A 19,470-nucleotide genomic window follows, 5' to 3' on the forward strand; every position below is an offset into this window, starting at 1 on the left:
CCACTCGAATGAGGGCCCTAGGACTGACAAGCGTTGCGCAGAAAATAAAGGGGCAGCGAGACACTTTTGCCGAATATTGCGATGAAATTCTGTAATATGGCACACACGCACAGTGGAGGCGGGGAAGGAACACGAGAGACGATGGAACAGCCCCAAAGTCAAACACATTTAAAATATTTCTTATCTTGCACAACTCTCGAGTGACTCAGGTTCACCGCTATGCCCCCTGTCATACGGGCCGCTGACAGAACGCCGGCTGCATTAATTCATGATTTTAAAAGGTGATGGATCACCAGTATATCACATATATTTATCTGCATGCGATTACTGGGTACAGATAGTTAATTATTTGCCAGAAGCTCTTACCCAGGCAGACTTTCGAGAGCTCTCGCACATACAAATTCTATAACGAAGTTAAGTGCAGCACACAATGTTCAGTGTGCTCGTGCGGCGAGAATAGCACAATTGGTAAGTACATTTATTAAACAACTGGTAAAACAATGTACAGGTCTGACCCCTATAACGACACAATGAAACAACAGCCTGATAATTGCTCTGGCTATGGTCACATAGGTTCTGCTTCTGGCTTTCCCACGAGTTGGTGGAAACACAAAAAGTGCCAGTGGGGGGTAGTGGCGGCAGAAGGCAGCTAGTGTCTGTTCAGTCGTACAGTAGCTCATTCCTCAAAAAAATGGAGCGCTCTCTCTCTCTGTCACGCACACACACACACACACACACCCATGCACACGGACACACACGCACACACACACACGCTAACTCCTCGTCTGTCCACTTGAAGGCACTTTAATAAGGTATGTATCTTGACTCCTAGTTCAGCGAGTCAGATGGAATGAGGTCATCCACCCTTCTTTGCTTAGCAGAGCTATTTGCTTCTTTCTATCTCCCCAAGACTGAAACTCAGCTCATCCCTTGTGGATCTGTCATAAACTATGATGACATTGCTGGAGTTGGTAACCTTACGGATGCACATTAAATTTTAACGATGACTTCACACAAGAGGGCGCTATTGAACTGGTTATGTTACACACTTTCTCGCGTTCGTGAACAAAAGCAAGCTTCCATTGCATTTCCAATGCAACATTTTTTGTGGCTGGCTTTGAATCCCACCTGGCAAAAAATATTACAATTCGTTTTTTTTGTTGTTTTTTTTAAAACCCTTAATACAACTTAATGGCAAGAACGTCCTGTCATGGGCATTATCATGTCCGCAAGAATAAAGTCACCCCTTTTTTTAACTAGCGACAGCATGCAGCGGAAGTTGAAGCTAAGAACATGTCAAGCATTAAAATATATTCTCAGCTATTTTTAAAATTATAAACATAATGATTTAGCATATGCAAAGTCAGAGCCCACCCTTTCTTTTATTTACTTTCCTGGGAAACAGTCATTAAGTGCAAGTTATTTATTTTTCAGTGTCAGAAAAAAATGTAGCAAACATATATTTAATACAAAATTACACAAAAATCTCCACAACTATGTACCGTATCAAATACTTTTAGTATTTAGTGTGTCTACCCATTGCCTTGATTACAGCTTCCATTCTTATCGGGAAACCTGCTTTGAGTTCTTCGACGAAATCTGCAAGGATATTTTTCCATGCTTCTTGTAAACACCGCCAAAGAATTTGGCTGCATTTTCTGCTTCTCTTGATCTAAGTAATCCCAAACATATTCAATGATGAGGAGGTCAGGGCTCTGGGGTGGCCAATCCACTGTTCTGGGAACACCAGAAACTTCTTCTTCTTCTTAGCAGTGCGTGTGGGTTCATTATCTTGCTGCTGAAGGAATTTACTCCCAATAAAACGTTGTCCGGGGGGGGTATTGCAATGATATTTCAATATTTGTTTTTAGTCATCAGCGTTCATGATGCTTTCAATCAAAACCAAATCGTCAACTCCAGATGTTGTTCTAGAACCCCAGACTTGCGCTGGGCCTCCACCATGCTGAGAGCCTTTCATTGCTTTGACGGCGTACATACTGCCTTCTCTCACTTCTAAAAATCTCTCATTCAGACTCATCTGTCCATAAAATCTTATACACAGGTGTCCAGATTTGGTGCACATTTTCTTCTCTTTTGGTTATTTCCTTTTCTCGGCATAGCGGTTTTTTGACAGCTACGCATCCATTTAGACCCATTGAATTGAGTTGTCTTCTCACAGTGGAAGGATTGACAGAAACACCTGTGGGTATCTTCAGATCTGTAGCAAGAGTGGAACGTGATTTTTTCCCACATCTCTCATCATCTGTAAGTGCTGTCTTTGTGATGGTGATAGTTTCAGTGATCTATCAGTTCTTGCATGGTTGTTAGGAGTCTTTTGAACTACAGTTTTGTAAACTGCTGTTTTTTTCTTCAGTTACACTTATTTTCCTTTGACTTTCACCTTCTTCATGCAGTTTAATTAATTTATATCTAATGTTATCAGAAACGTCTCATTTAGCCATTTCAGATGCACATGATAAAGCAATCTGTGAGGCAGTTAAGCTGGGTTTGGGCAGTTGTTTGTTCGAATGTTAGAGTCACTTCTGAAGGCAAAGAGTTTTTAGATAACATCACTGACAATTTTGGTAACAACTTTTGTTGAGAAAACGCTTGTTTATTAATTGGCAGGATGGAAGGCCTGAAGTGGTATTAGGGTATTCAAAAGAAAGAGTGGATAAATACCGATAGATCTGATATTACATGTAGTGTTTTTTTTTACATTATTGTCTGACACTGGAAAAACAATAGCACTGAATGGCTGATTTATCTTGAAACTGAATAAACAAAAGGGTGATTTCAGTTCTTTTCACTGTAATGTACATATCAGCAATAGTTTCAAATAAAATATTTACGTGTTTATGTCAGCCTGAATAATGAATAATAATGTTATAGATTCTATGCTTAGATCTGCAAGATTTGAGAATGTAAATTGGTATCGATGACTATAGATCCTCTCCTTGGCTGCATCCCGAAATTCAGTGAACTTCAGCTCCTAAGATAAATAAGCATCCCGTGGTGCTAAAAATATCTGAAGGCTCCACACCTATTCTAGCTGGGAAGGTATAGGCACCTGCTGGTTTGTAGCACATACACTATCTGAATACTCTACCTAAATCATCAGTGCAGTGTTATTGGTTTATTGTATTATTTTTAAATGGCATATAGCTCATTACAGAAATTTACAACACACATAATGCCCAGGATGTCAGAAAAAAGTCACCAAAAAATGATATGGTTATCAGAAACACAAAGCTCAAAATATTTCAGTTTTTCATCTCGTATTTTATTCAATTCAGCATTATTTTAAATGCAACAAATATACACAGGACAAAAATGAAACAAAAAATAGTTTAAATAAAGTATGATCTAGTACATACTATTGACATAAAAAAATTTATTTATAATTTGAATGAAATACACGACAACTGAAATCAAAAACATACAGTATCATAAATGTTGTAATTTTTGTTTTGTGTGTTTTTGTAAATATCATATATGTACATTTGCAAAATTGATTGAAGACAATAGAGTAATACTATTTCCATATCATTATTGAATATAAAACAATACAGTTGTGATATGGATATGCGATGGGGAAAACGTCATCACACAGTATAAAAACAGTGCTCAGCTTGGGTAAAAAGAGGAATAGTTTGATGCTTGATTAGAAAAAGTAATGCAAAAGGTAAGTGTTAAAACACGACGTTATAATACGACGTGCAAGGCAGACACATCAAATTGTTGGCTCTCACATCAACGAACAGCATCTTACCACTTTTTGTGTATGTTACATATGGCTGTTGATTTGACTGAAAGCCATTCGCGGCCCTTCATTTAGAATCTCTGCTGATTATGGCTAATGGTGTAAAGATAGCGAGAGTCCTCTGGCATTGTCCCTACTTGGCGCCTATTTGGCGGTACATTGACATGGATACGGCCATGGCTGCAATCTGGAGAAGAAGAGAAAAAACACAAACATGTATCTGGATCGCCAGTCGTTGCTGCTTGAGTAGTAACACGTTTCTGTTTTGTCATTGTCTGTCGCATGACTTTCATGTGGTAGTTTGTACAATTAATATTCATCCAGAGAGAGAGTGAGTGAGAGAGAGATTGTGTGAACATGCTTCTCTCTCAAAGTGGGACTTTGAGGTGGGAGTTGTTCTACTGTACCTCAAGAGCGGCTATTCCCAGTGCCACAGCTCCTATGATGACTATGTTGTCATCTATTAGTTTTATCATTCTAGGTAAACAGCCAGGGATGTTCTGCAAGAGCCCAGGGAAATACAAAGACACACATGAAAAGGGAACGGTGATATAGCTGAGTTAAGGAGAGATAGCTGAAAAAAAACTTACAAGAATCGCAACGACAGGGTCATTGAAAAACATCAATAAGAGGAATATAAAGCTAATTTTAAAAATAACTAAATAGCCCGCAAGAGGGTCACAGCAGGTAACAAGGAAAGAAAGCCAACACAAATAATGTTCTCAGGCTAAAGAAACAGGGATGAGGCAGTCAAAGTACAGAGGGGACAGACGAAATAGAAAACATTGCATTTAAAAAAAACATGGTATTAGACAATAATTACCGATTTAGCAGCGTTTTCAGAATTACAGGTGACGTTTCTGCAGCATTCTTTTGGATAGGTCATGCCACTGTCATTGTAAAAGGGAGAATTATCGAAGTCCGTGTAATTATAAAATCCACAGCAGTTCAACTGGAAGGAACAGAAAACACAGGTGAAATATTGTGATGAATAACTTTTAAAAGGACCAAACCGAAATTCACAAATTAGCGACACCTTTTTACTGGGGCAGCAGGAATCTATTGTGATAACTGTCCATTCTGCAAAGAGTTTACATTGTATTATTGTGTTACTTATAATACATACTACACATCATGTACACACATATTTATTTATAAATTAATTCAGTTTGTTAGTTATTTTTCTCCTTCTACTCCACATTAGATGCATATAATTCAAAGTGCCCTGTCTGAGCATGATGTCATACCCCATCCATGGTGACATTCCAAGGGCCAGTGATGTCAGGTTTTGCTCCATAATCCTTTTTGATGACTTCAACAGCTTTTTCACCCAACTGGCTAACCAGATTCTCTGCCTGTAAAATACAGTTCGAATACATAACCATCACAGTTTCAAAACTGCCAGAACCCTTCACCCGCTACAGACTGTGACCGCCATTTTGCGACTCACCAGAGGTTTAAAGACCAGGACCACAATGGCTCCCGCCACTTCCGCAATGAATACCACCAGCACCGCCACAAAGAACTGGATGATGGGGAAGACAGAGTTTAGAACAAAATTTAAATTGATGTTTAATGCTTTCGTCATGCAGCTGTAGTTCCCTGTCATCGAAAACAATCTTTTATCGACAGAAATCATGACCCTTCGGAAAGACATCAGTGTGTCGAGCACCAGCAATGTAGCCCAGCTGTTGATTCAGAGGACTCTGGGAGTCTTCCTCCAAAATCCCAAACCAACATGGTGACATAAGGTGATGCAGTGTAAAGAGAAACCTGCACACAGAATTTAACTATAACATCCCTAAACGTGTGCCCTGCCAACTAACCCACACTCATATCGCTTCACTGCAAATTGCTCACAGGGCTGACAAAATGATTCCAGCAGCTGTTGGAGACAGTGACGACGGCAAAGTGTGATTTTCAGATTTTTTTTTTTCCAGTGGCCTTCTCTTGGAGTCCAGGACCAGCAACTCACCAGCAGCAGCATGCACCGGCTCTCCTTGATGGCCCCGCAGCAGCCCAGGAAGCCCATGATCAGCAGCACGCCGCCCACGGCGATCAGCAGGTACCCCACGTTGAGCAGCTGGTCCAGCTCCGGCGGGGCGCTCTCTATCTTGCCCAGGACCGACAGCAGGGAGCTGCTGTCCACCTTCACCCACACCCCCACGCCCAAAATAGCGGCACCGGCCAGCTGAGGAAGGAAGGGGGGGGGGGAGACGGCAATGGTCGCGCGGTTACGCAAGGCAGCCATTTTAGGGAGTCTACGGCAGGTCTTATTGCACACAACATTGAGTTTATATGGTCCATTTACACATTTGTGAGATTCCAAAGCGATCATGGAAAGGAAATGGATGGAGTTTGAGCAAGACCCATCAAACATTAATCTAATGAAAGCTTTATCAGTTCAGTTCACAGAATTCACAGATACTTAACTCAACCATAAATCTATTCAGCCACTGTAAACGCTGCCGTTCGGCTACTTGTACACAGAGAGGGAACAAACCTACATGTGAATGTGACCATAATGCAGGTGCATAACAACCAGGTTACAAAGCAGGGAAGCTGTCTCAATTACATTGTCTGTTACATTGTTATACTGTCTGGTCATAGCTGAGCAAATACCATTTACAGTACATCAGGTTCATTTTATAGTTTCCTTCCCTGATAGCTAACGTAGCCCCATGGCTATCACGCCGATTCCAGTGTGCTAAAACTTTTTAAATATAGGTTATTGTAATCTACATATCTGTGGTGCCAGTTTCCACAGCGTTTGCTGACAAAAAGGTTTTCCCCACAGCAGAAACTGAAACGTCACGGTCATTCAGGCACACCTGTTGAGTGACCTTGAGAAACACAAGCTACTCCAGATAACTGGCTTAATCTGGGCAATGTGAGGGAGTTTATCACAAGACCACAGTTCACTGGAGAGCAGGGCTCTTGCGGTTTCCCTTGGCTGTATATGGCATCTTAAAATGGAACATGTGAAATGCAGACAAGTACAATGCTAAAAAAAACAGTTGACACTTACAAAGATGACTCCGTTGAACAGGAACATCATTATTTTTAGAAACTCGAAGCAATCCATTTTGAGGTTCTTTTCCTTTCTGAAAATAAATTAAAAGAGAAAATAATTCATAAGGACGGTTTAGATATACATTGATACACAGATATTAAGTGAATTACCTTAATTCTTGAAGATCGTGTAATTTCTCAAAGCCTTCAAACCACATAAAAATGTAATCTTTCACACCGACTCAAATATTCAAGAAGAATTGTTAAGAAAAACACAATCAGTTTTTCCAAGTAATGATGTTAACCAGTCAAGGAAAGTTCATTCAGAAGTCAATGTCTGAGAAAGACACTGATGCTACAGTTGGAAATACTTGAACAAGTCTTCGGGTACTTCTTGCTACAGTGACTTTGTATGCTAGGAAAAAAATGCTAATGTCCTTTCCCTTCATTTTGAAAGATATTCTAGGACACTTTGTGGACAACCGGTAACAAAGCTAAACCAGCCATTATAAAATGTCAACAGCCAGTGAGGTGTGTTGTGAAACTAAGTTTAGCTGTCTGACCTAACTTAAATTTGTTGTAAAATTATAATATTTACCCCGATCACATGTAGACAAATTGTCCCGCTATAAAATAAGCTACTGTGAGAATAATCAGGGACGTGGAAACAAAGTGTTTCCTGGTTGAGAGTGTCAGTTGGCCGCACATCACAAGGGGAAAAAATATAGCTACCAGGAACCACTTCGAGTCTGCCTTCTCTTGGCCTACAGCTGCAATCTATGGATCTATTCCTGGCTGGTTTTATAGCCCTAGCCGTAAATTCTTCATTGTCCTTTGTGCGTCACTCTCGGCTGTATTTGCACTATCCGTGTGTTCCACTGAGAAGAAAGTTACCAAAAACATTACAAAGGCAACTGACAGCACATGAAATGGGTCATAAATGCGGCCTGAGTGAGCACACTGTGGGTTTACTGGCCTCTTAGCGAGAACAAGGAAACGGTAGGGCTGCCGTTTCATCGGTGATTATGTCACGCCATCATTTTTTCCTTGTACTGATAAACCAGCTGTGTTCCCATGGTTGGGTGTCACATGGGTGGTTAATTATTTAAATTGAAATATCTGGAGTCCACTTGAACACAGGTCGATGGCTGTTGTGTCAAGAAAACAGAGGGGGAACGTGGTTGGGGTGGCTGAGCCAATGGACGGGAGGGGGGAGGGACTCAATTGGAGCGGGGGGTGGGCAAGGTTGGGGATGGGGTCTGTCGACAGGGTTCCCATTGCAGACATATGAATAACAATAAATGCCGCAAGAACAATATCTTTAAAACAGCAAACATCGAAAAGGTAAAGTTTTGGTATAAACTATCAGTATGAAAGTATTAACTTTCATACGTAGCTTGGGATTTATTGTAACACACATTTAGAATGAGAGACAAGTGGATTATAGCATCCGGGCCTGGGATGAACATTCACCAAACAGAGGAGGGGAGGTTGTAAACATTGACAGGGGAATCCCGAACCTCCGTGAATGAATGCCTAGGTCATAGCAACATCTCTCCAACAATCCCAAGACTTCATGCTCTCAAGAATATACTGTACCTGCATTTGTGTCTTTAAAGATAAGCGATCATTAGTCTATAGGCTAAATCGGTGACTTATTATGCACAGACGCTCTTACCATCATAATTGCCCTGCTTATGGTAAGCTTTTTCTGCTCATTTCCAATGTCCCAAAAAGTTGTCTTAAGGTTATGCTGAAGTACACCATTTACATTTTCTTCAGGAAAAATATGCTGAAAGAGCAATCATATTGAATATCGAACTGTGAAGGCAAATTAAGTGACTAATTGTAGATTTCTGTTAGAAATGTTTTTGTTTTTTTGTTGTTGTTTTTGTTTTTTCTTTTTTGGTTTCTTTGGTTATCTCACGGACTCAGGGGGATAATTATAATCAAGCAATCAGAACAGCCATTTTGTAGGATCAAAAAATGTTAGTTTAAAGACAAAATGACATAGGCAACTCTAAAACAGAGAGCATCAGCAACTGTACGTTAATGTGTAAAGGGACCACTAATGTCAATTTTCATCCATTGTGGGTTGTGCTTCCTGTAAGAAGAAAACATCATCCCTCTGTAGCTGTTACCGTACATATTGTATGACTAATAATCAAAGTGTAAATATAGCTTAAGAATTCTGAGAGCAGGACAAGGTCGCTTATCAAAGGGAAAAGGTCTGACTGATATTTTCACTGTTTCCCTTCAATATTCAGGTTTGCTGTCAATTAATGAAAGTCACAGTTTTAACAGTTACTTTATCTAGAGTGAAGGAGACTCTTATAACCCCTGTGAATTCAGAATGAGACAGAATTAGAAAGAGCTCGTGCTCTTACCTTCACCCAGGTACTGTAGAATAGTGAGAGGACCAGCCGAGCGAGAGAGAGATAAAGGTCTTTATCTGTTTCCTGTTGGTCACCGAAGAGCAGGTTATATATATAAAACGAGAGGAGGGAGTGGTGAGCAAAGTCACACCTTGAGGTGTGTGTGTATGTTCACACATACACACACACACATGCACACATGCACACACACAGTCTCTCTCTCACACACACACACACTGACTCTCTCGCTCTCTCTCACACACACACACACATACACACACTCTCTCACACACACAGTCTCTTTGACACACACACACACATACACACACTCTCTCTCTCACACACAGTCTCTCTGACACACACACACACACTCTCTCTCTCACACACACACACTCACTCTCTCTCTCTTTCTCTCTCTCACACACACACATACACACACTCTCTCTCTCACACACAGTCTCTCTGACACACACACACACTCTCTCTCTCTGACACACACAAACAGTCTCCCTCTCTCTCTCTCTCTCTCTCTCTCTCACACACACACACACAAATACACTCTCTTCTCTCTCTCTATCTCACACACACACAAATTCCATGACGACACAAACTCAAATGAATCATATCAGAAGAGTAAGGGAAAATCCTGGTGTACCGCCACAAATGTGCTTTCATCAGGCAGAATCAGGGACAGCAAGGGCATGTGTTTAAACACGGTGAAAAAGAGGTGCTTGGTCTGTATTGAGATGTCTTTGTTACACTTGCCATGTCAGGTTAAAGTTTGCTAGTTATGGAATGGGAAAATTTGCTTTCAATCTCGAGTGTCAGACATGAGAAGTCAGTCTAAAAAAGTAATCTTTTCCATTCTTTCACAATTCAGAATATTGACTCAAGGTAATGGTCCAAGTGTTTCTTTTGCATTAAAAAAATGAATTTGTCGTATGCTCCTCCCACTGTAAATGAGATCACATTTTCCAGCTCCTATATGAAGCGCTGGGTCAGTCTGTGCCCATGAGGTGGTTCTTGCCCCAGTAGGATACACATAATCTCAGCCCAGGGTTTTCTCTCCAGACTGGTATGCATAACCCCACAGCTCGCTGCCCTGGCCTATCGTTACAAAGTCATCACAACGGTGGGTCAAGCTGACCGCCCTGATGAGATCCCCTTCGGTGCATGTGTGACAAAAAAAACCCAAAAAAACCCCCCCTCAAAAAAACCAATGAGCCCACGCTAGATCTTTTGCGTGCTTTTTTCTTTCGCACCTTCCTCGCCATTTCCGTAGTGATCTCTCCAGCGTCCCTGACTCTCCACCAGCCCCCTTATTTGTAGGCCAGATAAGCTTATCACTCAGAGAGCAAGACTCTGTGTCACTCCGGGTAGCGCCACACAATAGCTGCAGAGAAATTAAACAGGAAGCCTGAACCCACGCTTTACTACAGTGAAAAGACTTCCTGTTACGGTACATGTCTTTATGGGAGCACAAAATCCAACAACATGCCCAAATGATTTGTGTTTTATTGCATCTTTTAATCGACAGTTTAAAATACACAAAAAGATACAATTGACAGACATTAAGTATAGTCTCAGTAATGTAAAATGATTATCACAGTAATAAATTATTCATACCTGAATGATTTGACTTCTGAACTCTCTACGTGCCAATCTTTGAATCAGTTAAAGGAAGAACATCAGTGTAATATTCGAGAAGAATAACAGTGGAAGACCAGGAGTGGTTTTATGGCGCATGCTATTTTAAGGCACTCATAACTACAAAGATCATAATACATTGACTCACTTAATAATTTAGCAATATCCCCTAATCTGTGATGGAGTCAGCGTGATCAACCTACTGTTTAAAATAAGAAAACACTACACTATACATATCCATTTGAGGTGGACAGGTTAAAGCTAAAAAAAAGAAAAACAGAAGAAGGGTCATATCGGAATTCTGGGCGAATTCTGGTGAATGCAAATAGCTAAAATTGCTATTCAATCTGAGTCACAAAGTAGTGTACATTGCAGGTACATATTTATTATCAATACACCATCCCCACAGGCACCCCACAGTGAGTGGATGTTTTTAGCTAAGTCAATAAACCCTAATGCTACAAAACAAAAACAAACATTATTATGTGAACATACATTAACATGGACATAAAGTGATGCAATGTACATATTTAGGTAGAAAGGTACAAGTTACAAAAAAAATTTTTTATATACCTGCCTTTGTTATCAACAACAGCTGCCAGTTTTGATATGAAGTGCATTATCCAGGATGCTGGATACATAGTCCTGCATTGCCTGCTAGTACTTTATCAGGAATTCTACAAGATGTGTCTGATGACAAGACACCTTTACAGGAAAACAATTGTAGAGAAAATAACCTCACAGTCTCTTAACCTCGTAAGTCTAGCTGACCGGTCCATCAAGACTTCCTGTACAAACTGAGCTTCATTAATTGACTGGACTCCCTCAAACAGGCTGGCCTGTTTTTGCTTCTGTTTAGTGTCTGTGGATGTGCTGCTCTTGCTGGTTTCTCACCCTTTTCCAGGAGGACGCTTGAACACACCTCACCAGGTCAGGGGGTCATATTCCAGTCTCCCCACCCATTGGCTCAGATCTGTGGGGCTTTTCCAGTCTCCCCACACATTGGCTCAGATGTGTGAGGCTTTTCCAGTCTCCCCACACATTGGCTCAGATGTGTGTGGCTTTTCCAGTCTCCCCACTCATTGGCTCAGATGTGTGGGGGTTTTTCCTGGTTTTTGAGTCCAGTAGTGAAGCACTGCGTGACAGTTCTAAACGACGTAAAGACTGACGACTGACTGGCTGCGCTTTTGCGAGCCTGCGTATCTCGGGACCCTCAGCACTCTGAGTGAATGGGTCGCCCAGAGTGAGGCAACCCGTGAGGGGGGATTTCATTCTCGTACTCGTTGGCGTAGATGCCACCCGTCCCGGGCCCCACTGTCCTGCCCGAGCTCATTGGGCTGTAGTCCATGTAGATGCCCGAGTCCGCTATGGTCAAGTAAGCGTAGCCGGGAACCTTGGGTTGCCAGGGGTTGTGGGAGTCCTCATAGCTGGATTGAGAGGACAGCCTGCTGTTTGTCCCAGAGCTGTTTCTGAAAGACCCCAGGTCCGACTGGGATGTGGGGGTCCCGGGGCTGGTGAAGAGGACCTGCAGCGGCACAGATTCCTCCGAGACGTCGTCCGGGGGACCCTGCCGGACGTCACGCTGGGAGTCCTGGTTCAGGATCACGTAGGCGTCCTTGGACTCCAGCGGGGCGCATCCGAAGGGAGGGAGAGGGTGGCAGGGGAGGGGCCGCAGCTGCTCAAACAGCCACCGCTCCTGGGGTTTCTCCTTCCAACTGTACGGCAACCCGGCATCCACTCTCCCGCCTCCTCCCTCCTCTTCTTCACCTTCCGCGCCCGTGGTACGCAAGGCCCTGGAGGGAGCGGCACAGGCGGGGACAGCCGACCCAATACTGGCCTCTGACAGCACCTCCAGCGGGGCCGGGTGTTCCTCCAGGTAAAACAGTTCCTCCAGGTAAAACCTCCACCCCAAGCCACCGGTGCTGTGGACCAGCCAAGCCTGACAACAGTCAAAATTACAATCATTTCAGACAGCACAGAAGTGACAGATCTCAAATGGCCATATAAGTATATCTACAGATGTTTGTTAGTGGCAAACAGAGTTACAGCTGGTTTTCTCTCCTTTAGGCCACAAGGAAGAGTCCCTATTCTCAGCTGTCCCGTGACCAGAAATGAGCACCCCCCCCCCCCCTCACCTGGAAGTCACCTCCGTAGACCGTGAAGAGATCTGGGAACTTGTTTTCAGGACTCGGAACAAGAGGCCACATTTTCTTCAACAGAAACCTGAGTTCAAGGTATGGAGACACGGCCTTTATGCAAAGTGAAGTGGAAAATAATCCTTCTTCCGAGCATAAAAGATGTTGACACACTGGTGAAGTGCTGATGTTATAACTACAGACTCTCAAACTCAGTAAGGAAGAAGGAGAATGACACGGGGATTTTGGGATGAAGAGGGCGTGTTACTGACCTGCGACGGGACAGGAGCACAGAGAGACACAGCACCATGAGGATGAAGGAGATGACCAGGCACAGGGACAGGATGAGTGGGTCTGTGTCTACAGTGTTCACAGAGGAGAGGGGCACCATTAAAACCAGAGTATGAGGTGACACCACCGCCCCTGTCTTGGTCATAATGAGAAAGGCCACCAGTGAGAGAGTTCACAATTGTGGAAGAGAGCACGTTTTGGGCCCACTCACCCCTGTGAGGCGTCTCCATGGAGACCGTGGGTGTCCAGGCGCTCCAGTACCCGTCATAGATGGTGCCGTCGAATTTGACTCGAACCCGTGCCTCGTACCTTGTGCCTGGTTGCAGGCCGCGCAGAGTAGTCTCTGTCTGGGCCTTCACCAATTCCCGCTGTCAAAGAGGGAGAGACAGGTTACCGATGCCTCATTGCTTCTAAACAACTCTAGGGACAGGGAGGAGTCATGGCACTTTTAATAGAATTCCTATACATGTTCACACAGAACTTCATGTACAGTACATCAGTAGCTGTACACTAAAGACCATGAGTGAAATGAGATTCCAGGCTCTATATTCTACACTGAATGCCATGCAACACTGCAGCACCTCTAGACTCTCAAACAGTAACTGGAACTCCTTAGCTGTGCATTAGCGGCCACTAATGAGAATGTAATGTAATGTTGTATGCTGTTCAGTTATTTGATTAGAAGATGAACTTATCCGCAGCAACTCAATTTTACATAATATCCATTACATTGTTTTGCTGAAGAAACTGAATATGGGTTAAGTGCCTCACTTAAGAATACAACAGCAACCCCACCTTGGATGTCAGCACTCCACCGCTGAAGTGTTACACTACACTAGTCTACTACACTGCACTGCTACACCCTGTCTCACGACTGCCCTCATTACAATGATCTGCACACTTATCCAGACATTCCCTGTCTCAGAAGGGAAAAAGCGTTCAGACATATCCACAGAAAAGGCAGGACGCTACCTTGCCCATCGGGCTGCCAGCGGCGAAGTAGTTGACTTCATACATCATGCTGTCGTCCATATACTTGAGAGGAGGGGGCAGCCATGTTAGCTTCAGCTGACCTGGCTTCCCTGTCCGTGTCATTGTCAGATTGGCAGGAGGATCCAGCAGAACTGTGGGGTCAAAGGTGAAGAAACTGTCAGAGGCTGTGCGTGACCCGCCATGCTTAGAAACGTAGATGAGACTGACGAAAATGTCAGCCAAGCCCACAGCCCGCCAACTCACACACGCGGTCAACGAGTATGCTTCGGTTGAAGATCTGCTCTCCGGCCCGAAACACGTGGAGATCCAGAGGAAAAAAATGCAGAACTTTGGACAGCTTACAGAAGTAGCGTGTTTTTCCGCCACCTACTGGCTGGGCCCTCACAGCACAGTCCATACTCTGCTCGTTTCTGCAGGGTCACAAAGAGGAATTAAATGGAACAGAACACAAACAGGTTAACAGAACTTGAAAATCATCTTGAGCTGCTGATAAATGTAAAAACTCTAACTAACCATGAGATTCCAGGATTAACGTGTCAAAATTTGAAAAGTAGCTCTGAAGTTCACATTACATTTAGATACTTTAATCTCCTCTCATCAGGAGAATACTCTTTCCACAACAGGTACCATAAAACACAGGCACAGCAATAAAAAAGTATACAGTTCACTGAGGAACCTACTTTTCAAAAAGTACATTTGTAGACATTTACCCATAAAGGCACTGAACAATCCCAAAAGCTGTTTCAAAAACCTAAAATATAATCTATAGTATCCAATTTTTTAAAAAATATGAAAGTAAATGAAACTCACTGATATGTGTATTTAAAGGTGTACTCTTCAGGAGTGACGTTACCCTCCCAAAAGCAGGTTAGGTCGTACTTCCCTGAGGCAAAGCATTTTAGGTCTGCAGGCTCAGCATTCAGCAACAGGGCCACTGTGGGATATGGGAGACTTTGAAAACCCGTCCGAACAATAGCAAAGTTATTATTATTATTATTTTTTTTTGTAGTTCCATTTTTACTTAATTGCAAAACGATTTCTTATCTCATGACCACAGTAACATAGGTTTTAACCATTTGAAAATGCGTAGACCGCTTAAACCAGTGTTGATAGAAAACGTGCTTATGAAACGTGATATTGATTATCATTAAAAAAAACAATATATATATATATATATATATATATATATATATATTCGTCTACGGAAACTGGATTAGGAGTCACGGCACAACACAATAAATGCGTTTTAAATTTACTTTAGGTTACATGTAGAAATAAAAACAGCGAGAAAGAAAAATGGCAAGAAACAATTTCATCAATAATCCTGCTGATTTCTACAGTAATCACCCTTTTCTTAGTTTACAGACATCTGGAAGACGACTAGATTAACCTTCGTCCACTGCGCATCGAGCGCGCTCTCAAAAGCATGTTTATCTGAATACTGTCGACATCAAAGCAGCGCTCAAGAAGTAGCATACAGTTGGCTATGCTATTGTCAAACCGTTGTACATCAGTAAAGATTACAGTAATAGAGGAAGTGTAACTCGTTTTTCAGTTTACAGGTAAGGCTATAATTAGCCCTAATTTTACAATTTACTTTACTAGATATAGGCAAACTGTTTATTTAATATTAGGCTAGAAATGATACCAGACGTCTTCTGAAAAGTAGAGGTTTTAATATTAAATTGTATACGTACCTTTGGTCTCCAAATCTCGGTCACTTTGGGCGAAGAAACCATTTTGAAAGTAAAAAAATATAAATAAACCACAGTAATATAATTGTGGAACTTTACTCATTTTTCCAGCTCAACGTATAATATGCCTCCGTAACGCTCACCATAACAGAACTCGTGCGCTACACGCCGCCTTAGTTCTAGCACTAGAGTTGTGACAGCTTGCTTGGAGAGATATGAAGGAGCACACGATATTACGTGTGTCACCGAAGATAACGTGTGCAGCAGTCGTAGGCCTACATTTCCCAAACCAAACTGTTTACCCTTTTCAGGTCTTTGGGGGAGGAGCATAAAAACTACACCTTTAAACAGAGAAATACGACCGAACCATTGATGAGTTTTTATGCTTGAAATACGCCCCCTCATGTGCCCAGACAAATAAACAAATACGACCGCACAGGTTAATAAATTGGCTGCAAATTGCGACGGTAATAGTTTGGTTGCGTAAATGCACTGTTCGACAGTATGACACATATAGCCAGATAAAAGCTGTAATTGTAGCAATAATTATAATATTGAAAAATGCACGAATACAATATGGTACCGGTAGCGTAGGTAAGTGAGCAAGTCATAACATCAAAATGAAGGAACTCTACGCATCCTACCTACGTCACTGAATATATTGGACACAGATACGTGGCCAAAAATGCACATGTGCAATATGTTTTTGGGACACTGTAGTAACATAACAGAAAATGGCCCTTATCAGCAAGTTACAGCGTTCAGTTTTGGCGCGTAGCTTACGTTATCAGCAGTTCAAGACCTGCAGGCCTCCCCATTAGAGATATGCGCCATGTTTGAGTTTTCCCGCTTTATAGAACTTTCTCTGGTATTTAGGTTCAGTTATGTTGCAAACTTGAGATCATCAGTCAGTATTGCTGCAGTGGGTAGTTTATACGTAAACTTCAGGTTTACGCAAAAAGGTGAGGGTGTAATCTTAGCAAATCACTGTAGCGAACTGCAGATGTAATTATAGGATTTGCATGCTCTCAATTTTTTAACTGTTTCCTGTAACGTGGAATAAAAGCACTTTATGATGTGCATCTATAGATGTGTGCCTTGGTTTTTCTTCATCAGTTTTTGTTCATGATGTGAATAAGCATATCTTAAACGTTATTTTCCCTTATTTAGGAAAAGGAAATTCGACTACAATATAGCCTACAGAACACTAACACCCAGCTTGGCATGGTGTGGGTTCGTTAAACAGACCAGGAAAGGCCACCAGTACAGGAAGTGGTTTGTTTCTTTTGGTGAGGGAAAATGCAGCCTTGTGTTTTGTGTAGTAAGATATTTACATTTTTATTTTATTTAAATTTTTTAACCTGGACTGAATGTTGAGCATTTTCATGAGAAATACACTAAAGCACAGCAGAACGTCTGGTAATGAATACAATCTTTATTTTGTTTTAACAAATATTTCTTTATATTTCATGTACATGTTTCTTGCTAAATGACAAATACATTCATATTCTAAACAAAAACAAGACATAAAAAATATAGTGCTATATTTTTTGCCTTGTGGTTTGGCATTCTTGAAATGGACAAGCTTAAAAATACATAAAGAATCCATAAAGAACACAAAAAACACTTCCAGAGATTGAAATGCCTTACTCCATACTGCGGGTTTCATCAGGACAGTGTGGGGAACCCCACATCTCCCACTGGCTTTGCTTTCAGCCACGAAAATACAGAAAGCAAAGCCGCACAAAGCAGAATCGTAAGATGCAGCATGTGTTCCCTCTTACCTTTAAGAAATGGCTAATCAACACTTATGGTCAACCTAAATTACGAAAACGCACCTACAACATTGCAAAGTCTCCAGTGTGTTAACATCTAAGCCTTTACTGGTCGTTTCCCTCGACTACTTGATTAGGTGAAGCCAATGTGCTTATTGGAAACCATACTGCTGCATGAAGTATAAACTGTCCCATTCAACTGATCCAGCTGTTCCTGAATGAGCAAAACAACAGTATTCCAACGAACACAACGCACTAGGACTCCTGGTGTTTTGTATGAGCCAAAGACCATGCTTCGATAAACTATAGAGAACACAGGTACACGCATGCACACACACACACACACAGGTTTGGCTGTGCACACACGCATGCACACACAGATACAGGTTTGGTGGTGCACACATGCATGCACACACAGATACAGGTTTGGTGGCGCACACACGCATGCACACAGATACAGGTTTGGTGGTGCACACATGCATGCACACACACAGGTTTGGCAGTGCACACCTGCATGCACACACACAGGTTTGGTGGTGCGCACACGCATGCACACACGCACACATACAGGTTTGGCAGTGCACACACGTGCATGCACACACATACAGGTTTGGCTCTTTCAGTTTAACTCAAAAGACCGTATTACTAAAAGAAATAACCACATGGCTCGTGTCTTTTAGTAACCTTTAATTTCATTTCTGCCTCAATGTGAATTATGTTCCTGTCCAGAGGCTTGAACGGTTTCACGTCAACAGTTAACCTTGTTGTCTGGGGGTTCAGAAAATATGAGACTAACTACATCAAAATACCACTCTCCTGAAAACCTAAAAGAATTCAGGAAATAACACAACGTAAAACTTGGTCAGTCATGATAAAACCACCCACTAGTAGAGAATTTTGGCATAAACATTTCTGTTGGTGCTATCACTGCAAAGCAGCAAAGTCAGCTCTGTCCAGCTGCCAACATTCAGAGGATTACTAGGGTGACCATTGTCCAGCATCTGTGTAAGAGATGGGTTGGCAGAGAGGGGGAAAAGTGTGGGGCAATACAGAAATTTTGTTGTACTTCATTAAACATGAAAAATGTCAGGGGAATTCTAAAAAGCACTAGATTCAGGGCTTAAGTTAGACAAAAAAACCCCAACAGAAACAGAGTCAAAACCAGGACATTGCTTTGTGCAATAATACTCAGCCTCCACTAGGAGGAAGCACTGCACTCTAAAGCAAACTATACTTTTTTATTAAACTGTAAGGCTACACCTCCCTGGCACAATATCCATCGCTACATTCAAAAATTTAGGGAGTATGAATATTAATAATCCAAACAGACATCACCTGTAAATAAAATAAAATAAAATAAAATAAAATATTTATATAAATGTCAGCACACAACATTGCTGACAATCCTCTGGGACCTTAATTTAATTTACTAGCAAAAAAAAAAACATGACCCTCCAAAAAAGCCATATAATGTGCACAAGGTCTCACAGGCACACCTCAAAGGCTCTAATAAAGCCCCCGTCTCTCCAAACACTCAGAAACCCGCTGGATCCTGCTTCTCAATGCTTTTCCAGTAAAACGACTCATTTGCGAAGCAAATCGGGTGAGTCACAGGAGCTTGGCGGGACCTTCACAGCGCGGAAGCAGGTCAAACTGGCACTTCTTACGCAGACGCCGTGCGACCTGACAGAGCGCTGACGACCGCAGCTCGGCTCCACCAAAGCCCGCCGGTAGAGGCAGGCCGCTTTTCTTCCGGTACCTACACCCGCGCAGTTTTTTTTCGGG

General features: G+C 42.1%; 2 protein-coding genes across 3 annotated transcripts; both read right to left on the minus strand.

Annotated features, from left to right (window-relative positions):
• Positions 1–3,384: 3,384 nt before the first annotated feature.
• Positions 3,385–9,362, minus strand: LOC118221450 (tetraspanin-1-like). Its single transcript, XM_035406530.1, has 8 exons — positions 9,163–9,362; positions 6,792–6,867; positions 5,739–5,954; positions 5,214–5,288; positions 5,011–5,118; positions 4,587–4,715; positions 4,171–4,263; positions 3,385–3,950 (listed from the first exon to the last, which is right to left on the minus strand). The coding sequence occupies exons 2-8, from the start codon at positions 6,846–6,848 to the stop codon at positions 3,897–3,899; spliced, it is 732 nt and encodes a 243-aa protein (XP_035262421.1). The 5' UTR covers positions 6,849–6,867; positions 9,163–9,362; the 3' UTR covers positions 3,385–3,896.
• Positions 9,363–10,647: 1,285 nt separating this feature from the next.
• Positions 10,648–16,187, minus strand: LOC118221446 (erythropoietin receptor-like). 2 transcript variants are annotated; one of them, XM_035406521.1, is made up of 8 exons: positions 15,914–16,187; positions 15,027–15,150; positions 14,460–14,626; positions 14,196–14,347; positions 13,435–13,591; positions 13,205–13,292; positions 12,933–13,020; positions 10,648–12,736 (listed from the first exon to the last, which is right to left on the minus strand). In XM_035406521.1, the coding sequence occupies exons 1-8, from the start codon at positions 16,011–16,013 to the stop codon at positions 12,011–12,013; spliced, it is 1,602 nt and encodes a 533-aa protein (XP_035262412.1). In that variant the 5' UTR covers positions 16,014–16,187; the 3' UTR covers positions 10,648–12,010. The 2 variants fall into 2 exon arrangements, with proteins under 2 accessions (XP_035262412.1, XP_035262413.1); XM_035406522.1 differs by having other exon boundaries at positions 15,027–15,167.
• Positions 16,188–19,470: the final 3,283 nt, after the last annotated feature.

This window comes from Anguilla anguilla, chromosome 2 (assembly GCF_013347855.1).
Source record: "Anguilla anguilla isolate fAngAng1 chromosome 2, fAngAng1.pri, whole genome shotgun sequence".
Taxonomy (NCBI): domain Eukaryota; kingdom Metazoa; phylum Chordata; class Actinopteri; order Anguilliformes; family Anguillidae; genus Anguilla; species Anguilla anguilla.